This window comes from Macaca thibetana, chromosome 7 (assembly GCF_024542745.1).
Source record: "Macaca thibetana thibetana isolate TM-01 chromosome 7, ASM2454274v1, whole genome shotgun sequence".
Taxonomy (NCBI): Eukaryota; Metazoa; Chordata; class Mammalia; order Primates; family Cercopithecidae; genus Macaca; species Macaca thibetana.
This window is the reverse complement of record NC_065584.1, coordinates 2844769-2861184: the sequence shown is the minus strand read 5'-3', so window position 1 is coordinate 2861184 and position 16416 is coordinate 2844769. Positions and strand designations below refer to the sequence as shown.

Genomic DNA, 16416 nt, shown 5'->3' with positions numbered 1-16416 from the left:
AATTCCTAAAAGCTTTGGACACAAAAGGCCCAAAGCCCAAGGGCACTGCGTGTGACCCACACATTCCAGACAGTTAAAACCTCGAGCCAGGCCGGCCGACCGCGGAGAGGGCAGAGAGAACCCCACACACTCCTCATGCCTGCTGGAGACTCAGGCGCTTTTGTTTTTATTCTGACTCTGAGGGTAGACACATGTAAGCTTAAGGGTCTTCACTTTCAGTTTAGCCAGAGTGGAATTAGAACAGAGATATCCATTATCAGACAGCCAGGAGAGAAGCAAAGGCATCTCAGAAGCAACTTGGCGGACCCGCCTCAGGAACCCCGGGTCATGCCTGTACTTCCCACCTTCCTTCCTGGGGAGAGGCCCAGCCCCCTAAGGGACCCTGGAGAACCCACAACCAGGGCGCCCAGCCCCTGCCCAGCACAATTCAGGCCCAGCTGCCCCTTCCCAGGGTGATGTGTCTGGGCTCCGGGGACAGCCCAGTCCGGGGTGGGTCTGTGTCTGCATGCAGCCAAGCATTTCCGTCACCCTGGCTGTGGGGCTGTTCCAGCTCCTGGGATCCAGCAGTGCAGCCCCGAGGACAGACCCAACCGGAGCCAACCCTCAGGTTCCAGAACCACCCCTGCTCCTGCCCCTCCTTCTGGGGCCCTAGATGGCTCTGGCCTGGATCAGGGCTGGGCAGAGGGTGAGGCAGGAGCCACCCCACCTTCTGCTGGGGACACAGACAAGGAGCTCTCCGGGCTGGAAAGAGTCCCCTGTTCAGTGGGTCAGGGCTGGCAGGGGAGACAGGGAAGCCCATCAGCTTAGGGGGCCTCGGATTCTGTCCAAACCCCTTCCCTCAAGGACCTGGCTGCCAGCTGGAAACTCAGCTGGGCCCCAAGGCCACAGCCCCCTTGAGCTTCCAGAGCCTCGATCCCCCGGCCTTGACGCCCCCAATGGGAACCTGCCTTCGCCACAGTGTGACGGGTCACCTGCCAGCCTCACTCGCGGGACCCAGGGTGATGCCCCCACCGGGACCCTCCATGTGGACCCAGGCATGTGGCCTCCAGGAGGCTGGTGCCCAGCCACCCAGAGACACCAGCCAGCTGCTGATGGTGGACGGGGTGGGTCACCAACACAGGGAGCTAGGGGCTCGCGTCTCCCTGGGAGGGTGGGCGCAGCAGCAGGGAGCACTCGGCAGCACTCAAGCCAAGAAACAGACAGCCGCTCATCGAGCCCCGGGTGAGGAGGCCCCGCCCCTGGAATGAGTCCTGTAGAGGTGGACCCTGGGTTCTCCTGAGGGGTAGGGTCCACAGCCAAGCAGCCCCCTACCCTGGGGTCCCAGGTTCACATCCCAGCTCCTCCACTTGCCTCTGTGGGGCCTCAGCACACAGACTCTGCAAAATGGGAAGGCGCTCCCTCCTCTCTCAGGTGGATGCTGGATGTGGGAGCCCATGGGAGGGGCAGAGGGGCTGTCCACACAGCACCCACGGCTCCCATCACGCACACAATGCTCACACACATATGCACACGCACGGGCATGCACACGCTCACATGCAACACGCGCACATTCACATGCGGTTCCTCATGCACATGCCACACACACTGTGCAGACACACCTGCCCAGGCACCCAGGCACTCACCTACATTCCTCCCCACACGCCCTACATGCACACTCACGCCACAGGTACAGTCACACCCTCACACACACTCACTCACAGCCTCCCATGCACACTCACAATCAAGCCTTCACATGCACGACAGTCACACCCTCTCACATGCAGTCACACCCTCACATGCAGTCACACCCTCACATACACTCACAGTCTCACCCTCACATGCAGTCACACCCTCACATGCACTCAGTCACACCCTCACATGCAGTCACACCCTCACATATACTCACAGTCACACCCTCACATGCACAAGTCACACCCTGACATACACACAACAGTCACACCCCCACATGCACACTCACAGTCACACCCTCACATGCAGTCACACTCTCACATCCACAACAGTCACACCCTCACATGCAGTCACACCCTCACATCCACAACAGTCACACCCTCACATACACTCAGTCACACCCTAACATGCAAACTCAGTCACACCCTCACATACACTCAGTCACACCCTAACATGCAAACTCAGTCACACCATCACATACACTCAGTCACACCCTCACATGCACAAGTCACACCCACACATGCACAAGTCACACCCTCACATGCACACTCATGCACACTCACACCCTCCCATGCACACTCAGTCACACCTTCCCATGTACAGTCACACCTACACTGTCACACCCACACATGCAGTCACACGCGCACATGCACACTCACAGTCACATCCTCTCATGCACTCACATACACAATCACACCCTCCCATGCACAAAGGCACTCACAGAATCACATCCCCCATACACACCCACACACAGACCCCTGCCATGGCTCCTGGCCCAATCCTCTGTGTGGTAAGTGTGCCCCCCAAATCCCCAACCAGATGATGCCCCTGACTCTGTGGAGCCCAGATTACCACCTCCGTGCCCCTCAGCCCAGCACAGACAGGACCCACACACAGTGAGGCGAACTCACAGGCCTCAGAAGCCTCCCTGAGCCTGGCCACGGGGTGTCCCAGGCCTATGGCACCCACCCAGGAGGGGGACTCAGCCGGGGAGGGGCCAACCTGGGGTCAGAGGCTGGAAGGTGCCGTGAGCTCCTCCCCACACGTAGCCTCTGCCTGGATGGCAGAATTCATGCAGAATTCGTTCAGGGCTGAGTGACGTCTGGCCACCCCTGGGCCAGCTGGCATGGAGACAGCATCTGGCCAGGGTTGGGGGAGACAAGCTGGATGCCCTCCACCCAGGCTGGCCAGTCAGGTCCTACAGGGACAGCCATGGGGCCCTGTGCGAGGCCTGGAGGTGCCCCCCACCCCCCGCCCCACACCCGTAGTCTCTCTGCACCATCCTCATCAGGGAGCCAGCACCCACCTAGTCCACTGCTAGGCTCACGAGTGGGCACTGGGGCGCTCACCTCACTACGCTCGAGGGGACACACGCAGGGCTGCATGTGGCCAGGGCCCAGGCAGAGCCCCCCAGCTGCTTCCCCAGGCAGGCCCATGCCCCCAAGCGCAGCCGGGAGGTCAGGGGCCAGCTCCCCTGCCCGCGCAGTGCCTAAATGACGGCGCTCTTCTCCTCTTGGAAGGAGGTGCGTGGGGACGGCCGGGCCAGCAGCAGCTCCTTCTCGTGGATCAGGCTGTCCAGCAGATCCTCCTGACGGTAGTTGTGGTACACCTTCAGGAAGGCCAGCGTGGTGATGGCCAGCCAGGCCAGCCATGAGGCCCAGAGGCCAAACTGCACAGAGGGCAGGGGCAGGGTCAGAGGCCGTTGGGAGTCCGCTGTCAGCGCACCCCCCCCCACCAGCTCCCAGGCTCTGCTCTGCAGGGAAAGGAGGGGACTCAGAGGAAGGAGGAGGCTGAGGACATGGGGCAGGGCCGGATCCTGAAGACCCTGCCCAAGATCAATCTTCTGAGTTCTTTCCTGCAGCCAGCATCGTTTTCCAGCACCTGCGCCCCTCCCGGAACCCACTCTGGAGCCAAAGCCCTGGGCACTCAGACCCACCCCAACTCCAGGCCAGCCAGAGGCCCTGGGGAGGGGCAGTGGCCAGCGGCGAGCGCGTTCTCCTGCAGCAGCTCGGGCCTGTGGGCTCTAAGGAGGGCAGGTAAACAGCGGAGGCTCCTTCAACCACCAGAATAAATTGACCTTTAGCTGCTGTTTCCAAACAGTTGAAGGAGAAACAATTTAATCAGAACCAGGCCTGAGCCACATTAAGCTGATTCTCATTTGAGCGTATTTGTCATCAGACTGCACTCACACCTTAATCCAACTGGCACAAATTAGGCCTGAGGCCTCTTCCACTCACTAAATTTGCATGGAAGTGTCTTTGACAGATCCAGTTCATCTCGGCAAAGAACACTCAGGCCCACCTATGGCCAGCCCCTTGGAGGGTTCTGGCCAGGAGAAGCGTCCTCAGCCAGCCACAGCCAGCAAGAGCCTTCAGAGGCCAGTCTGGGGTCCGCAAGTGGATCTGAAGCCGGTGGGCCCTGATCAGTGCTGGCAGGAGCCAGGTGTCTTGTCTCAGCCAACCCCACCCGGCACCCCTCCTCTGCATCACCTCCGTCTGGGGCACACCTGCAGACTTCAAGGAGCAAACCCAATTCCAGGGTTCCCCCTCCGGCCCTCACAGACCACTGATGTGTCCCCACAGGTCTGCATTTCAGCAAATAGGGTCCCTCAGAGTGGGGTCCACCATGGTCCCCCACCAAGTCTCCTAGGGGGTGGGGGACGCAGCTTATACAAGGGTAGGGTGGCAAATCTTCTGAATTCCCAAGTGGGATCCCCTGCATCCTTCCTTGGACTCCGTGTCAGCGTCCCCCTGGCTAGGAGACGTCCCTTGGACTCTGTGTCAGCGTCCCCCTGGCTAGGGGATGTCCCTGGACTCCGTGTCAGTGTCCCCCTGGCTAGGGGATGTCCTTGGACTCCGTGTCAGCATCCCCCTGGCTAGGGGATGTCCCTGGACTCCGTGTCAGCGTCCCCCTGGCTAGGGGATGTCCCTGGACTCCGTGTCAGCGTCCCCCTGGCTAGGGGATGTCCCTGGACTCCGTGTCAGCGTCCCCCTGGCTAGGGGACGTCCCTGGACTCCGTGTCAGCGTCCCCCTGGCTAGGGGATGTCCTTGGACTCCGTGTCAGCATCCCCCTGGCTAGGGGATGTCCTTGGACTCCGTGTCAGCGTCCCCCTGGCTAGGGGATGTCCTTGGACTCCGTGTCAGCGTCCCCCTGGCTAGGGGACGTCCCTAAGCCTCCAGCACTGACCTGAACAGGCTCACCTCACGCTGGCACCAAAGTCCAAGGCCCTCGTCCCTGCACTGGACCCCCAGGATCTGATGCCTGGTTTCGTTTCTGACACCACCTCCTCCAACACTTCTCACTCCAGACTCCAGGGCCTTGCCACTTCCTGATTCTAACTCAATGTGGCCATCTACTCCCCAAACCCACCTACAAAAGCCCAGCCCTCCCCCACCTGCAGGAAGCCTTCCGGAGTGCTCCCACTGCCTGGTCCCGTTGCCAACCACCTTATCTGCACAGGAGCCTGCCTCCTCCTCTGGATAGGGGGAGAGCTCAGCGAGTGTCCAGCAGTAAATGCCCCCCTCCCAGCATTCCCAGCATTGCAAGCCTCCCCTCCTGCCCAGAGCCCCTACCTGGGCAATAGCAAACTGATCGTAGAAGGCGGAGTTGTCCACACCCAGCTCCAAGTCGATGTCCTGAAGCTCTTCACAGCTAAAACAGGAGGACGTAGGGTGGAAGGTGACCACCAGGACAGCCAGTGCAGGACATGGCTGAGCCGCTGGCCAGAGAGGCACGAACTTTGCCCTACAATGGTTGGGGGGCAGCAGGGAGTCTCCGAGGACACCACGGGCGATCGGCCTCGAGGCCTCCTCCATGGAGCAGTACAGCCTTCGGGAAAGGAAACCTCCAGGCCCCTCCCCATCCTGGCCGTGGACGGCCGGAAGACACCAGCTCAGCCTCTGCTCTCCTGGACCCTCTAACCCCATCCCCCACACTCTGAGGGTCACAGGGTCTCAGAGGCAGGAGATGCAGGGCTGCCTCAGCCATACAGAGATGGAGGTGGCGTCCCCACCAACGCTGCCCAGAGGCTCTGCCCCCATCACGGAGGCATCTGTGGAGGCAGTGGGCATCAGAGGGCCCGGGAGTGAGCCAGGCCTGGGCTCCCGGTGTCCTGCACCCCCAACATAAAACATAAAGCCAGGACACATTGACAGAAGCAGGGTGCCAGAGACAGGGAGCCCAGCAGCCCCCACACCCCCTGGAGGGGCTGAAGGGCTGGAAACGGTGTCCGTGAGGCCAAGGAAACTTTGCCTGTATGCCAGGGGTTGCCCACGCTCTCGGGAAACAGGTGGCCAGAGCCAGCAGGCGGAGCTGGGACAGTGCAGGATGGGGCACAGGGCACAGCTCAGCACAGGAGGCCCTGCAGGGCCACACGCCCAGGTGCTCACGCTTTCCTCTGGTTTGTGCCCCAGGTACCCCAGAGTGGAGGCACGGAACAGACAGACAGGGAGCCCCTCGGCTCTGCTGCCATCTATTGCAGATGCTGCGGTTTCAGGTCTCGGTTTGCTTAAAGGAAGAACGTGGGAACTCTGGAGGGTTCCTGTCTTCCAGGGTTTTGGCCTGGGGCACTGAATGGTGCCCCCCAGGGCTGGGCATCCCACTGTTGGGGGCAGGCAGTCACCGTGCTCCACTCTGGGGCCCCCCACAAGCCAAATGATGCCCCTGCTAAGATCCCAGAGGGACCACCATGGCTCAAAGGCCTTCATCCCCAACCTGCCTGGGAGCTGACCCTCACCCTACCAGAAGCTTTCTCTGCTCCTGTTCTTCACCATCCCTGTCCCCTCCACCATCTTCCAAATCCCACACCCTGGGGACCAAAGCCCTGAGCCTAATGCTCTCCCTGGGCTCTCGCATTCAGCCAGCACAGGACAGAAGCCCAAGGGTCTCCAGCTGTGTGGTCACATCGAGCTTCCCCGGACCTGGGGCTATGCTGCATGGGATCTGTCACGCAAGCCCTGGTGGCAAGGACAGGGCAGCCGGAGTCTCTGATCACCTGGAGTCACCCCCAGCCATATTCAGCCCTAGGGATGATCGCTCGTGTGTGACGTGTGATGCTCCCTGCTCCCAGAGCGGGAAGGTATCAGTGTTGCGGGGCAGGTCTCAGGAGAGGGCCTGTCCAGGTATACACAGGCAGGGGCACAGTGGGACCAGGGACCGCAGACTCAGGATGGGCTTCACGAGGGAAGATCACCCAGAGCAGGGCAGGGTGTCAAGGGATTTTCAGGGGAGGTGGGCCAAGGCTGAGGCCGAGGCAGGTGGGGCAGGCACACCTGTGGGCTACGGTGCCCTTCTCGGTGATGGTGTCGCACCACATGGTGAAGCCCACACTCACGATGGTGCTGGCAATGAAGACCAGGAAGACCACGAAGGCGCTGACCAGGAGGTTCAGGAAGGCGGAGAAGAAGGAGCTGCAGCCAGAGACAAGAGGGGCAGACTCACTGGATGCCACCTCCCGGGAGACCCCCCACCAAGCTGCAGCCAGAGATAGGAGGGGCAGGCTCACTGGACACCACCTCCCGGGAGACCCCCGCCCCAAGGCTGCAGCCAGAAACAGGAGGCTACCTCCCGGGCGACCCCCACCAGCAGCACCTCCAGACCCTCAGGATTCCTGGGTTGGGCCCTGTGGGGCCTCGAGGGGTTGCTCCCCGTTCCTGCAGTCCCTTGGGCAGCTCCACGTGCCCGCCCTGGGCTGCAGGTCACACCTTCCCAAAGACCCAGGACCTGGAACCCTGGTCCCCATCATTTCATAAAAGAGGTTGCACCCAGGGTGGAAATGAATGACACCCTTGCAAAGCCGCCCACACACAGTCACCAGCAGCTCTGGCCCAGGTGCTTGTGTCCCCCCAAATCCTTATGTTACAGTCCGCCGAGGGGTTAGAAAGTGGGGTCTTTGGGAGGAGAGGAGGTCATGAGGGTGAAGCCTCATGAATGAAATGAGCGCCCTCCCAGAAGCAACCCCACCGAGCTCCCAGCAGATAAGGACACAGCAAGAGGAACGGGCCCTCAGCAGGCATCGAACCTGGATCCCAGCCTGGATCCCAGACCTCCAGGCTCCAGAAGTGTGAGCAGTAAATGCCTGTTGTTTACAAGCCCCCAGCCTGTGGTGCTGAGAGCATCCATTCACCCGCAGGTCATCAGCGCGTGGCCTGGACCCCTGGTAGGACTTGCTTGATGGGCTGACTCTGGTTTATCCATTTAAACTTAAAAGGCCGGGCTGTGATTGGGCCCATCTGACCAGGGCCAGAGCATGAGGAGCACAGGAGGCGGGGTCATGAGGAAGGAGCTCGCTTAGGGCTGGGCCACACTACCCCGGGGGTCTGAAGCCTCTGCCAGGGTGCACACGGCCATGGCTTTCAGAGGAGGCTCATGTTTCCTCTTCTGAGGATACCGGGCACGTGGTCGGGACACCCACCCCACCCGGCCCTCCTGCCTGGCATGCAAACGTCCACCATCTCTGAATTGCTCCAACAAGATTCAAAGTCCTTCCAATGGGCCTGGCATGGGCTCAGCCTGGAATGCACATGGAGGCTCGTGGGGCAGGGATAGGGACTGTCCCTCCAGTGGGAGCCCCAAGGGGGACTTCCTCCCAGGCAGACATCAGCACGAGCAGCACGGCTGAGAAGGGGCTGCTCCCGCCTCTCACCTACAAGCAGGCTGGATGTTTGCCTGTGTGCTGTCAGCACGCTGGATCTAAGGTAGGTGACCCACGAAACAGCTTCACAGTGATCACTGAATAAACAAGGTCTCCCTGGAATCTCAGCCAAGAAAACATCAACGCCACCATCATCCGAACTCGGCAGCTGCTGATGAGGCAACGTGGAGGCCAGCGCGCTGCCTGTTCATTCATTCATTCATTCAGCAGGCACTTTCTGAGTACCCGCTTGCCCTGTGCTGGGCACAGAGGGCAGAGTGATACAAAAGACGAAGTCCTGGCCCCGGGAGGTGCCCCAGCCAACATGCTGAGGATAAGCCCAGGCCACAGCACCCAACTCAGAGCAGGTGGCACCAGGCTACTTTGTAACATCTGGTGCCTCCAAGGAACCCATCCACTGGCTCCAGCCCCAGCCACACTGTTTTGGTGACCGCTGGGCTGACAGCAGAACCACCCCCCAGGAATGGGAGGGCTTGAGCCACCCCAAGGAGTCCCAGACAAGGGGAGAGGACACAGGGACACTCTTAAAGCCATGAGCTGTGATCCCAACAACCACACCAAAGAGGGCAGGACCAGCAGGACTCATATACCTAAGCGTGGGGGGTGATTGAGCCTCTGACCAGGCCTCACGGTCAAAGATGGCTGGAGGGTGGGTACCGTATGCCAGTAGACAAGCCGCAACCCCCACCGCAGCGCCACATCCAAAGCTCTCTGACGACAGAAAGAGCAGTGGCAAAAGTTTGCCAGGATGGGTGCGGGGTCATTCTCGGTCCCTCTCTGGCCCAGTGTGCTGTGAGTCTCAGAGCTGTCATACGTGGGACTGGCTCCATTAGCCCAGTCCAAGCCTGAATCACCGTGTACCAGTGTCTCCCGCCTGCTCTTCACAATGCGTCTCCTCCATTCTCTGTCTGGAGGCTGAAAGGTACGGACCATGGCAATGACCCCGTGCCCTCTGGCTTCTGGCTGGGTTTGGGCAATGGGGTGGAAGGGTGGGAAAGCAAGGTGGGAATTTGCTACCAGGTCCCTCCACTGAAAGTCACCGCTGCCCTCCAGGTGACCCACCCGTCCAGGTCCCATTAGCCAGGGATGGGGACAGCACCACCTCCACTATAGTCACAGAGTGGGGCACAGTAAGCCCACTCCACCTCTGCAGCCTTGGACCAGCTGCTCCACCGCAGCCAAGGAGGAGGTGGTGGCGAGGCATGGCCAGGGTTAGCTCCACAGCCAGAGGCAAGGAAGCTGCTTGGCATCAAACCCGGCCCGCTGGATGGTGCTGGAGTGGGGGCAGAGGACAGTCCCTAGCCAGGCTCCCGCAGGGCACATCCGCCCCTCCACCCGCCGGACAGCCCTCCTGTGGTCCTCCCAGGGACCTGGTCCGGCAGGGGCACCCTCCGGCACCTGGCATTGCTAGACTTCCCTGACAGGCCATCCCAGAGACCTCCCTGGAGGGCCAGGCTGACCACAGTGCAGACAGTGAGGTCGGGCTAGGGCCTGTTACCCAGTGCCACATCCCAATCCCCCTCGGGAGGCTGGGGCAGCACCCTCCACATCTATGGTATACCGAATTCTAGACAGGCACGTGCACAGCTTAAGCTTCCCTGAGTGGCCCGGCTCCCTAAGGGCAAGGTCTCCCTGAAAGACCCCAGTGCCTGCAAATACCTGGCCCAGCGCACCTGAGATACGGCAGAGGCTCTGGGCCCAGGCGACCCACTGTCCCCTTCCACCGCTGAGCATGGGCCACAACACAACCTCCAACAGACAGAAAAGCCAGTTATCTGGAGACTTCAGACATCCAGCCACATCCCTATGAAATGGGCCTGATTTTGGAGTCTTCTCCCATGACCAGATCGAGGAGTTCCCCACGAGATAGGGAAGGGACCCCAGGCTGGGGCCGCTGCCGGCTGACAGCCTTGGTCTGCTCCTCTCATTCCTTTCTGCTCGGTTTCCAGGGATCCTGCCCAGGCTCTCCAGGTTGTTAAAGCATTGGATATGTCCAGATCCTCCCCAGATCCAGCTCCCCAGAGGTCACAGGGCCACCCAGCCCCTCCCTCACCAAGGCCAGGCCAGGACAGTGGTCAGGAACAGGAGCCCGGCACACACAGGGTTAACCCTCTCTCTTCACTGCCGCTCAGGGTGCGCTGCCAGGATGTGCCATCTCCATGGTGACCACTGTCCTGGAAAGCCCAGCAATGTGAAGGCTCAGCCGGGCAGGCAGATGAGTTTAACACAGTGCCCCTCTGGCCTGCCAACCACAAAGTGCTGCCAGCCCACGTCCTCAATGCTCCCTCTCAGCACAGCCGCCCCAGGCCCATGGCTGCCTCAGCAAACCCTTCTGCCCCAAAATGGCAAGCCCCCCTGAAGCACAGGCGCCATTCCATTCATTCATTCGTTCAATCAGCAGCCAATAAGGCAGCATCAAGATGACACCGCTCTGCAAAAGCTACCCGCCCCCCCCCGCCAGACTCTAATCTTCACACTTCTGGGCACGAGCTCTCAGGGCCTGGACTCTGCACGAAAGACACCCCCGTAGGAAGAGGAAGCTGGCACCTGAGACATGGCCTCTGCTCCACAAGCTCTGGACCCGCCGTGTGACCCTCAAACAGACCTCAAACAGGCCCTGCGCTCGCACTGGCGGGAGGGCAGTTGGGTGGCCTCTGAGGGTAGAGTCCACTTTAGAGGATTAGGGCGTGTGCCGTCCTAACCAGGCCCAGCTCTCTATCGGCCAGAGTCTGATGGGGTCAGCAGGCTCCTCCATGGGCTGGATGTCCAGTGGCCGTTGATGGCCCTGAGAGCCTTTTTCCACCACAGGAGCTCCCTATAAAGGCCTGTCTCAGCCCCTTGGCTGGTCCTGAGTCCCCTTTACCGACCTGGACTTGCTCGCCTAGTCTATGTAGCTGGAGCAACAATTGAGTTGGAATTGGCCGCCCTATCACTGGGCCCTGCAGACCCAATCTTCCCAGGGGTCCAGAACTTCCTGACATGGCAAGTCTGAAGGGTGGACCTGTTGGCCAGACAACTGAGTCTGCACAGGTATCAGGGCCAGGTGAGTGACCACAAGGCAGCAGGCCTCAGGACCCAGGCATCTTTCTGTCAGTCATTCAACAAACTTTATCTGGTGACTCCTACACACCATCCCCTGTGCTTAGCCCTAAGGACACAGAGATGAATAAGGTGCATGCCTGCCTTGGTTTCACCCAGCCGTGGGTCCCCTAGGGTGGGAACCTGTGGCCTGAGATGGCTCTTGAGAGCGTTAACCTACGCCTACAACCAGAACTCAATGGAGGGCTGACACTTTGGACAGATGTCATCGCACAACCCATCTGCCAATGGACTGTGCGGTGCATGAGGTGGGGGACAGGTGGCCACATGACCACGTGACCTGAGCCACTAATTCCTGATGGCCAAGAAGGACACGGGCACCACATATCCCTGGAAAAGAGCAGGCTGGGCAGAGGTCAGTGGTGGGAAGATTGGTGAACCCCTGAACTGAAGCAAAGGGGCTGAACCTGAAATGTTCCACCACAGGCCCCCTCCCTGAGAGCAGGAGTCGCCCGGGCCTGACCTCCAGTGGGGTCAAGGCCATGGTGAGCCTCCACAATGTAGACCTCCTCAACAACCCTAACCCTCACCCTAACCCCCACAGGCCCTGAGCACACCAGGTCATCTAAGGCTTCCTAAATCCCATACGGGCCGGTCAGCAGGGCCGCGGCAGAGGCCGCACAGTCGGCCTGCATCCCAGTCGGCTCCACCCCATGGGAGGACGGAATGCCACAAAGAGTGCTGGGAAGGCCTGAAGACTCCCCAGGAACCTGTCTTCTGCCTTTGGAAGGAGATGGTGCCAGCAGTTTGCCAGGGCTGACAGACAGATACCTTCCGTGAGACAGCAAGAGGCAGAGCTGCTGTTATGGCGTCCCTGGGTCTGCTGCCCAGTGTGTGCAAAACAGACCACGCCCTGTGCGACCTGGACTCCTGTCTTGCAAGCTCTGGGGCTCTTTTCTCCCCTCTCCCTGTCCCCCACCTCTGGTGGAACCCCCTATGAAATCTCATATCACTCCAACCACATAGCTGGGTCCTATCTAGACAGCCACCATCTCTCAGCCTCAGTTGGACCACAGGCACCCTGACGGACACCCAGGAGGCAGGGAAGACGTGCGTGAGCAATGAACCAACTGTGGCCCCACCTGGCCTGCACACTTCACCCTCAGCTTCCAAGACTAAAGGACCTCAAGCCTTGGGAAGCTGACCCTACTCTCTGGCTGTCCCACTCCCTCTTCACGCCATGTCTCATTCAGGGAGACTTCCACCTGCCTGCCCTGCACACACAGCCCAGACTGGGTAACTCTCGGGTTTGGCAACATGGGTGCAGATGATGTCTCAAGCCTCTTCTTGGGACACCAGCCCTGGAGTGGGCTGAGGGGAGGAGGACGGCTGAAGATGGACAGGACACCATCCTGCGCCTGGCCTGACCCCACCTTAAGCAGGGCTCCAGTCACACAATTTGGGTCCATGGCCCCACAGTACCTGGGTCCTCCCAGGCTGACAGCCAGCTTGCTACTGACCCCCACCCAGAACCTTAGTGTCGTGGGTGGAATGGTGTTCCCCAAAAGTTATGCCCAAGTCCCACCCCTGGTACCCGTGATTGTGACTTTATTTGGAAACAGCATCTTTGCAGGTGTAATTAAGCTCTGGATTTCAGGATAAGATCTCCCTGAGTTTAGAGTGGGCCCTGAATCCAGTGACTGGTGTCCCTGTAAAAAGAGGGAGGACAGAGAAGCAGAGAGAAGACGCCCTGTGCGACAGAGGCAGCGGGTGGTGGGACAAGTGGGTTTAAGTCCAGTTGGTGGAACTGTGCTGCAGCAGCCCCAGGGTGCTCCTACCCACAGGCGCTGGGATTCTCACCCCTCCTCCAGATTTTACAGCCCCACTCGGCATAGCCCTGGCTCCATCCCTTCTCCCTGGAGCCCCTCTCCTTCCCCTCTCTGGCCCCTCTCTCAGCCAAAACCAAGTGGTGGGCTCACAGGGGATGGGCAACAGGAGGGCCTCCCCACTCCTGCCACCCGCACCCCTCTGAGTCCTTCTCATCTCCTACCCTCAGGCAGGGAGTGAAAACTTACAACAAAGGATGGGGGTGGGGGCAGAGTTTGGGAGGGGCCTGGGTTTCATGAGTGCTCTCCCGGAACCTCTGCAGGATCTAGGGCTGCTCCTGGGCACAGCAGGCCTCCGCCAGGGGAGTGGGAGGGCCCACAGAGGGCAGCCACATAGGGGGTGGGTGGGCGCACAGGGGGTGGGTGGGAGCACAGAGGGGGCGGGTGGGCGCACAGAGGGGGCGGGTGGGAGCACAGAGGGGGCGGGTGGGCGCACGGGGGTGTGGGTGGGCACACAGGGTGTGGGTGGAAGCACAGGGGTGTGGGTGGGAGCACAGAGGGGGCGGGTGGGAGCACAGAGGGGGCGGGTGGGCTCACGGAGGGGCGGGTGGGCGCACAGGGGTGTGGGTGGGAGCACAGAGGGGGCGGGTGGGAGCACAGAGGGGGCGGGTGGGCGCACAGAGGGGGCGGGTGGGCGCACAGGGGGGACGGGTGGGTGCACGGGGGGGTGCGAGGGTTCACAGAGAACACCTGCAGAGGGAGTGGGTGAGCCCGCAAAGGGCCCCTACAGAGGGAGTGGGTGGGCCCCCAGAGGGCCCCCAGGGCGCCACTGGCTAAGGGTACCCCCGCACCCCAGGTGAACCAGGTTGTATAGGCTCCAGTATCCAGTATCCTGCCGGAGCAGGAAAGAGAAAGAGGAAAATGGAGGCCAGGATGAGGAAGGCCCTGAGCCCACAAGGCACAGCCCCCGCCCTGCCGTCTCTCTCCATGAACCAAGGCCTGAGCTCGAGGTGTGCCTGGGTGGCTCCCCTCCAGACAGCCGTCTGCCGTCCCTTGCCTGGGGCGATAGTGCCGGGTGGGGCTCCCCAGTACGCCTTGTCACTGGGACCTGGAGAGCCCAGCGCAAGCCCTAGACCGGGCTGGGAGCTGTCGCCGGTCCTGGCGAGTGTGGCCCGGCTGAGCCCGCCCAGGAAGGTCCAGGCCTGCTGGGTGATGACGGTGCAACATCTGCAACCCAAGTGGGCAGATGTCCGGAAGCGGGAGGTGATGCGCACTTGGGGAAGGGAGGCACTGGCCTTGTATGCAGGACCAGTGGTCGTCATGGTCCCTAGATGTGTGTGTAGACAAAGGGCGGTCTGCACGGAGGGGGTGAGGGCTGATTGTTGACATTTGCGGGCCTCGGAGCTACCGGAGAGACGGAGGCACTCGCGCGCCCCCCTGGGGAGCCGGGTCTGGGGGCGCTGTGGGCATGGAAGGGGCGCCGCGCCGGGAGCGGCCCCCACTTACCCCTCGTGTCCCTTGCAGAGGAAGAAGAGCGTGCGCCAGGCGTGCGCGGCGGCCAGCAGCAGAGACAGGAGGCTGGCGAGCAGGCTGAAGCGGCAGGCGGCTGGTGGGCCCCACTCCTGCACCGTGAAGCGCTCGCGCTCCTGCACCGTGAGGTTGGCGCTCAGCCACATGCCCTCGGTGAAGAGCAGGCAGCGGCCGCGGAAGTCGTGGCCGTTCTCGGACAGCGGGACCACCACCACGAAGCTGAACAGGAAGGCCAAGAAGTAGCAGGCGCACTGCGCGAAAAGGAAATTGTTGAGCGCCATGGCCGGCCCGGGCGAGAGCGGCGGCGGGGAGGCCGCGGGAGGCTGCGCCGGGCGGGGAGCCCGCGGGAGGCTGCGCAGTGGCGGCGCCGGCGGGTCCCGCGCGCCCCTCCCGGGACGCGTGCGCATCGGCCGAGCGCGGGAAGCGCCTGCGGTCAGCACCGCGGACAGCTCCTGGTGCTCGCGGGCTAGGAGCCCGGGGTCCAGAGGCTGGTCCCGGCCAAGCCGGAGAAGGGCGGCCTGCGGGAGATGCAGGAATTTTACCAGGTCGGCCTGGGGAGACCGACCCTGTGCCTCTAAAGACTGCGGGAGCCACCTGTACGGGCCTCACACAGGCCGACTCTGGGTCCCCAGTTCCTCATCAGCTCGAAAGAAAGGAGGCCACGAGAGAGAGGGCGGGGCGGGGATGTTGGAGGACACCCCCAAGGTGCCCACAGTGAGGTGTAGGAGTGCGGTTTGCAGTCCAGGCTGAAGTGATTCCTTTGCGGGAGTCCTGGAATGCAACGTATGGGGGGAGGGGCCAGATCGTGGAGGAGTCGGGGTCCGTGGGACTGGGACAGAGGTCATCCTCGAAGAGAAGGGGAGGGTGAGGCCGGGTGTGGGCAGGAGGGGGTGGACCGTGAGCTTCTGCAGCGCCAGCCCTCCGCGGGGATGTGTGTTACACTGCGTGGCACGGTCAGGACCCTGGAGCTGCATTTGTAAGATAAATAATGGGTGCCCCGAGCCCCTCATTAAGACATCTTTGCTGAGATGGAAACCGCTGATGCATTAATTAATAGAATTAATGCCTTTTCTAGTTGCCTTTAAAATTAAGTCACCTTTAGTCCAATTCCCAGAGTGAGGAAGCCCTAACATTGCTCCTCCTGGTTTAAAGTTACATCAGCATTTTTGCTGCAAGCACTAAAAAATCTTTTTGTTTTATTGACTAAGTAATATATGCTCATTTCTTAAGTCAAGTAATAGAGATATGTATACAATAAAATAGAAAGCCTTCTCCTCATCCCACTCCCCTACCCCATCACACTACCAGGGGTGACCACTTTAATAGCCTGGCATCTATTTTTCTAGACATTTTGCTAAGCACATAAGCACACACACACACACAATTAACAAAAATGTTTCATACTATACATAGTTTTTGAAGGCTGATTCTTTTATTCAACAAAATGTCAAGGAGATTATTCCCTGCCTACACATACACCTATTTCGTTCTTTTTAATAACTGCATAACTCCATTATAATGATGATTCCACAATTTGCATAACTATTCCTCTTAAGGTGGATGTTTTGTGTCTCCAGTTTTTCCTGCCTCAAATGCTGTCATGTGAACATCGTTGTACACATATGTTTGTGAGCTTGCACAGGCATTTTTATAAGAGAAATTCTTAGAAGAGGAATTGCTGGGTCATGGGGTATGCACAT

At 60.5% G+C, this 16416-nt stretch overlaps 4 protein-coding genes and 1 pseudogene across 27 annotated transcripts in view; 2 read left to right on the top strand and 3 right to left on the bottom strand.

The window, feature by feature from the left end:
- The window catches only part of SIVA1 (SIVA1 apoptosis inducing factor), a 692134-nt gene that overhangs the window by 519487 nt on the left and 156231 nt on the right, over positions 1-16416 (top strand). The window lies entirely within an intron of this gene.
- Positions 1-16416, top strand: part of ADSS1 (adenylosuccinate synthase 1) — a 251931-nt gene that overhangs the window by 90341 nt on the left and 145174 nt on the right. The gene's annotated exons all lie outside the window — the stretch shown is intronic.
- The window catches only part of ATP5MJ (ATP synthase membrane subunit j), an 819915-nt gene that overhangs the window by 678789 nt on the left and 124710 nt on the right, over positions 1-16416 (bottom strand). The window contains exon 1 of one of the 23 annotated variants that reach the window (XM_050798480.1): positions 4816-4819. The exons of 12 other annotated variants lie outside the window; for them this stretch is intronic. The gene's annotated coding sequence lies outside the window, so the exon portion shown is untranslated. Of the gene's footprint in view, positions 1-4414; positions 4419-4455; positions 4460-4495; positions 4500-4535; positions 4540-4575; positions 4580-4615; positions 4620-4655; positions 4660-4695; positions 4700-4735; positions 4740-4775; positions 4780-4815; positions 4820-16416 lie in introns of those variants that run through there. 10 more of the 23 variants (XM_050798481.1, XM_050798482.1, XM_050798483.1 and 7 more) reach the window with 10 other exon arrangements.
- LOC126959436 (uncharacterized) lies at positions 195-1680 on the bottom strand (annotated as a pseudogene). Its single transcript, XR_007727532.1, has one exon. The product of XR_007727532.1 is annotated as an uncharacterized LOC126959436 (transcript).
- On the bottom strand, positions 195-15249 carry TMEM179 (transmembrane protein 179). The gene is made up of 4 exons (XM_050798440.1): positions 14693-15249; positions 6940-7077; positions 5242-5320; positions 195-3337 (listed from the first exon to the last, which is right to left on the bottom strand). Exons 1-4 carry the CDS (start codon positions 15121-15123, stop codon positions 3158-3160), a joined length of 828 nt encoding a protein of 275 aa, XP_050654397.1. The 5' UTR covers positions 15124-15249; the 3' UTR covers positions 195-3157.

Coding starts and splice junctions, on each gene's coding strand:
- TMEM179 (XM_050798440.1), bottom strand. CDS start 15,123: ATGCGCACGCGTCCCGGGAGGGGCGCGCGGGACCCGCCGGCGCCGCCA. Junction 7,078..14,692: donor CTCTGCAAGGGACACGAGGG/GTAAGTGGGGGC, acceptor CTCTGGCTGCAG/CTCCTTCTTCTCCGCCTTCC. Junction 3,338..5,241: donor ATCAGTTTGCTATTGCCCAG/GTAGGGGCTCTG, acceptor CCCTCTGTGCAG/TTTGGCCTCTGGGCCTCATG.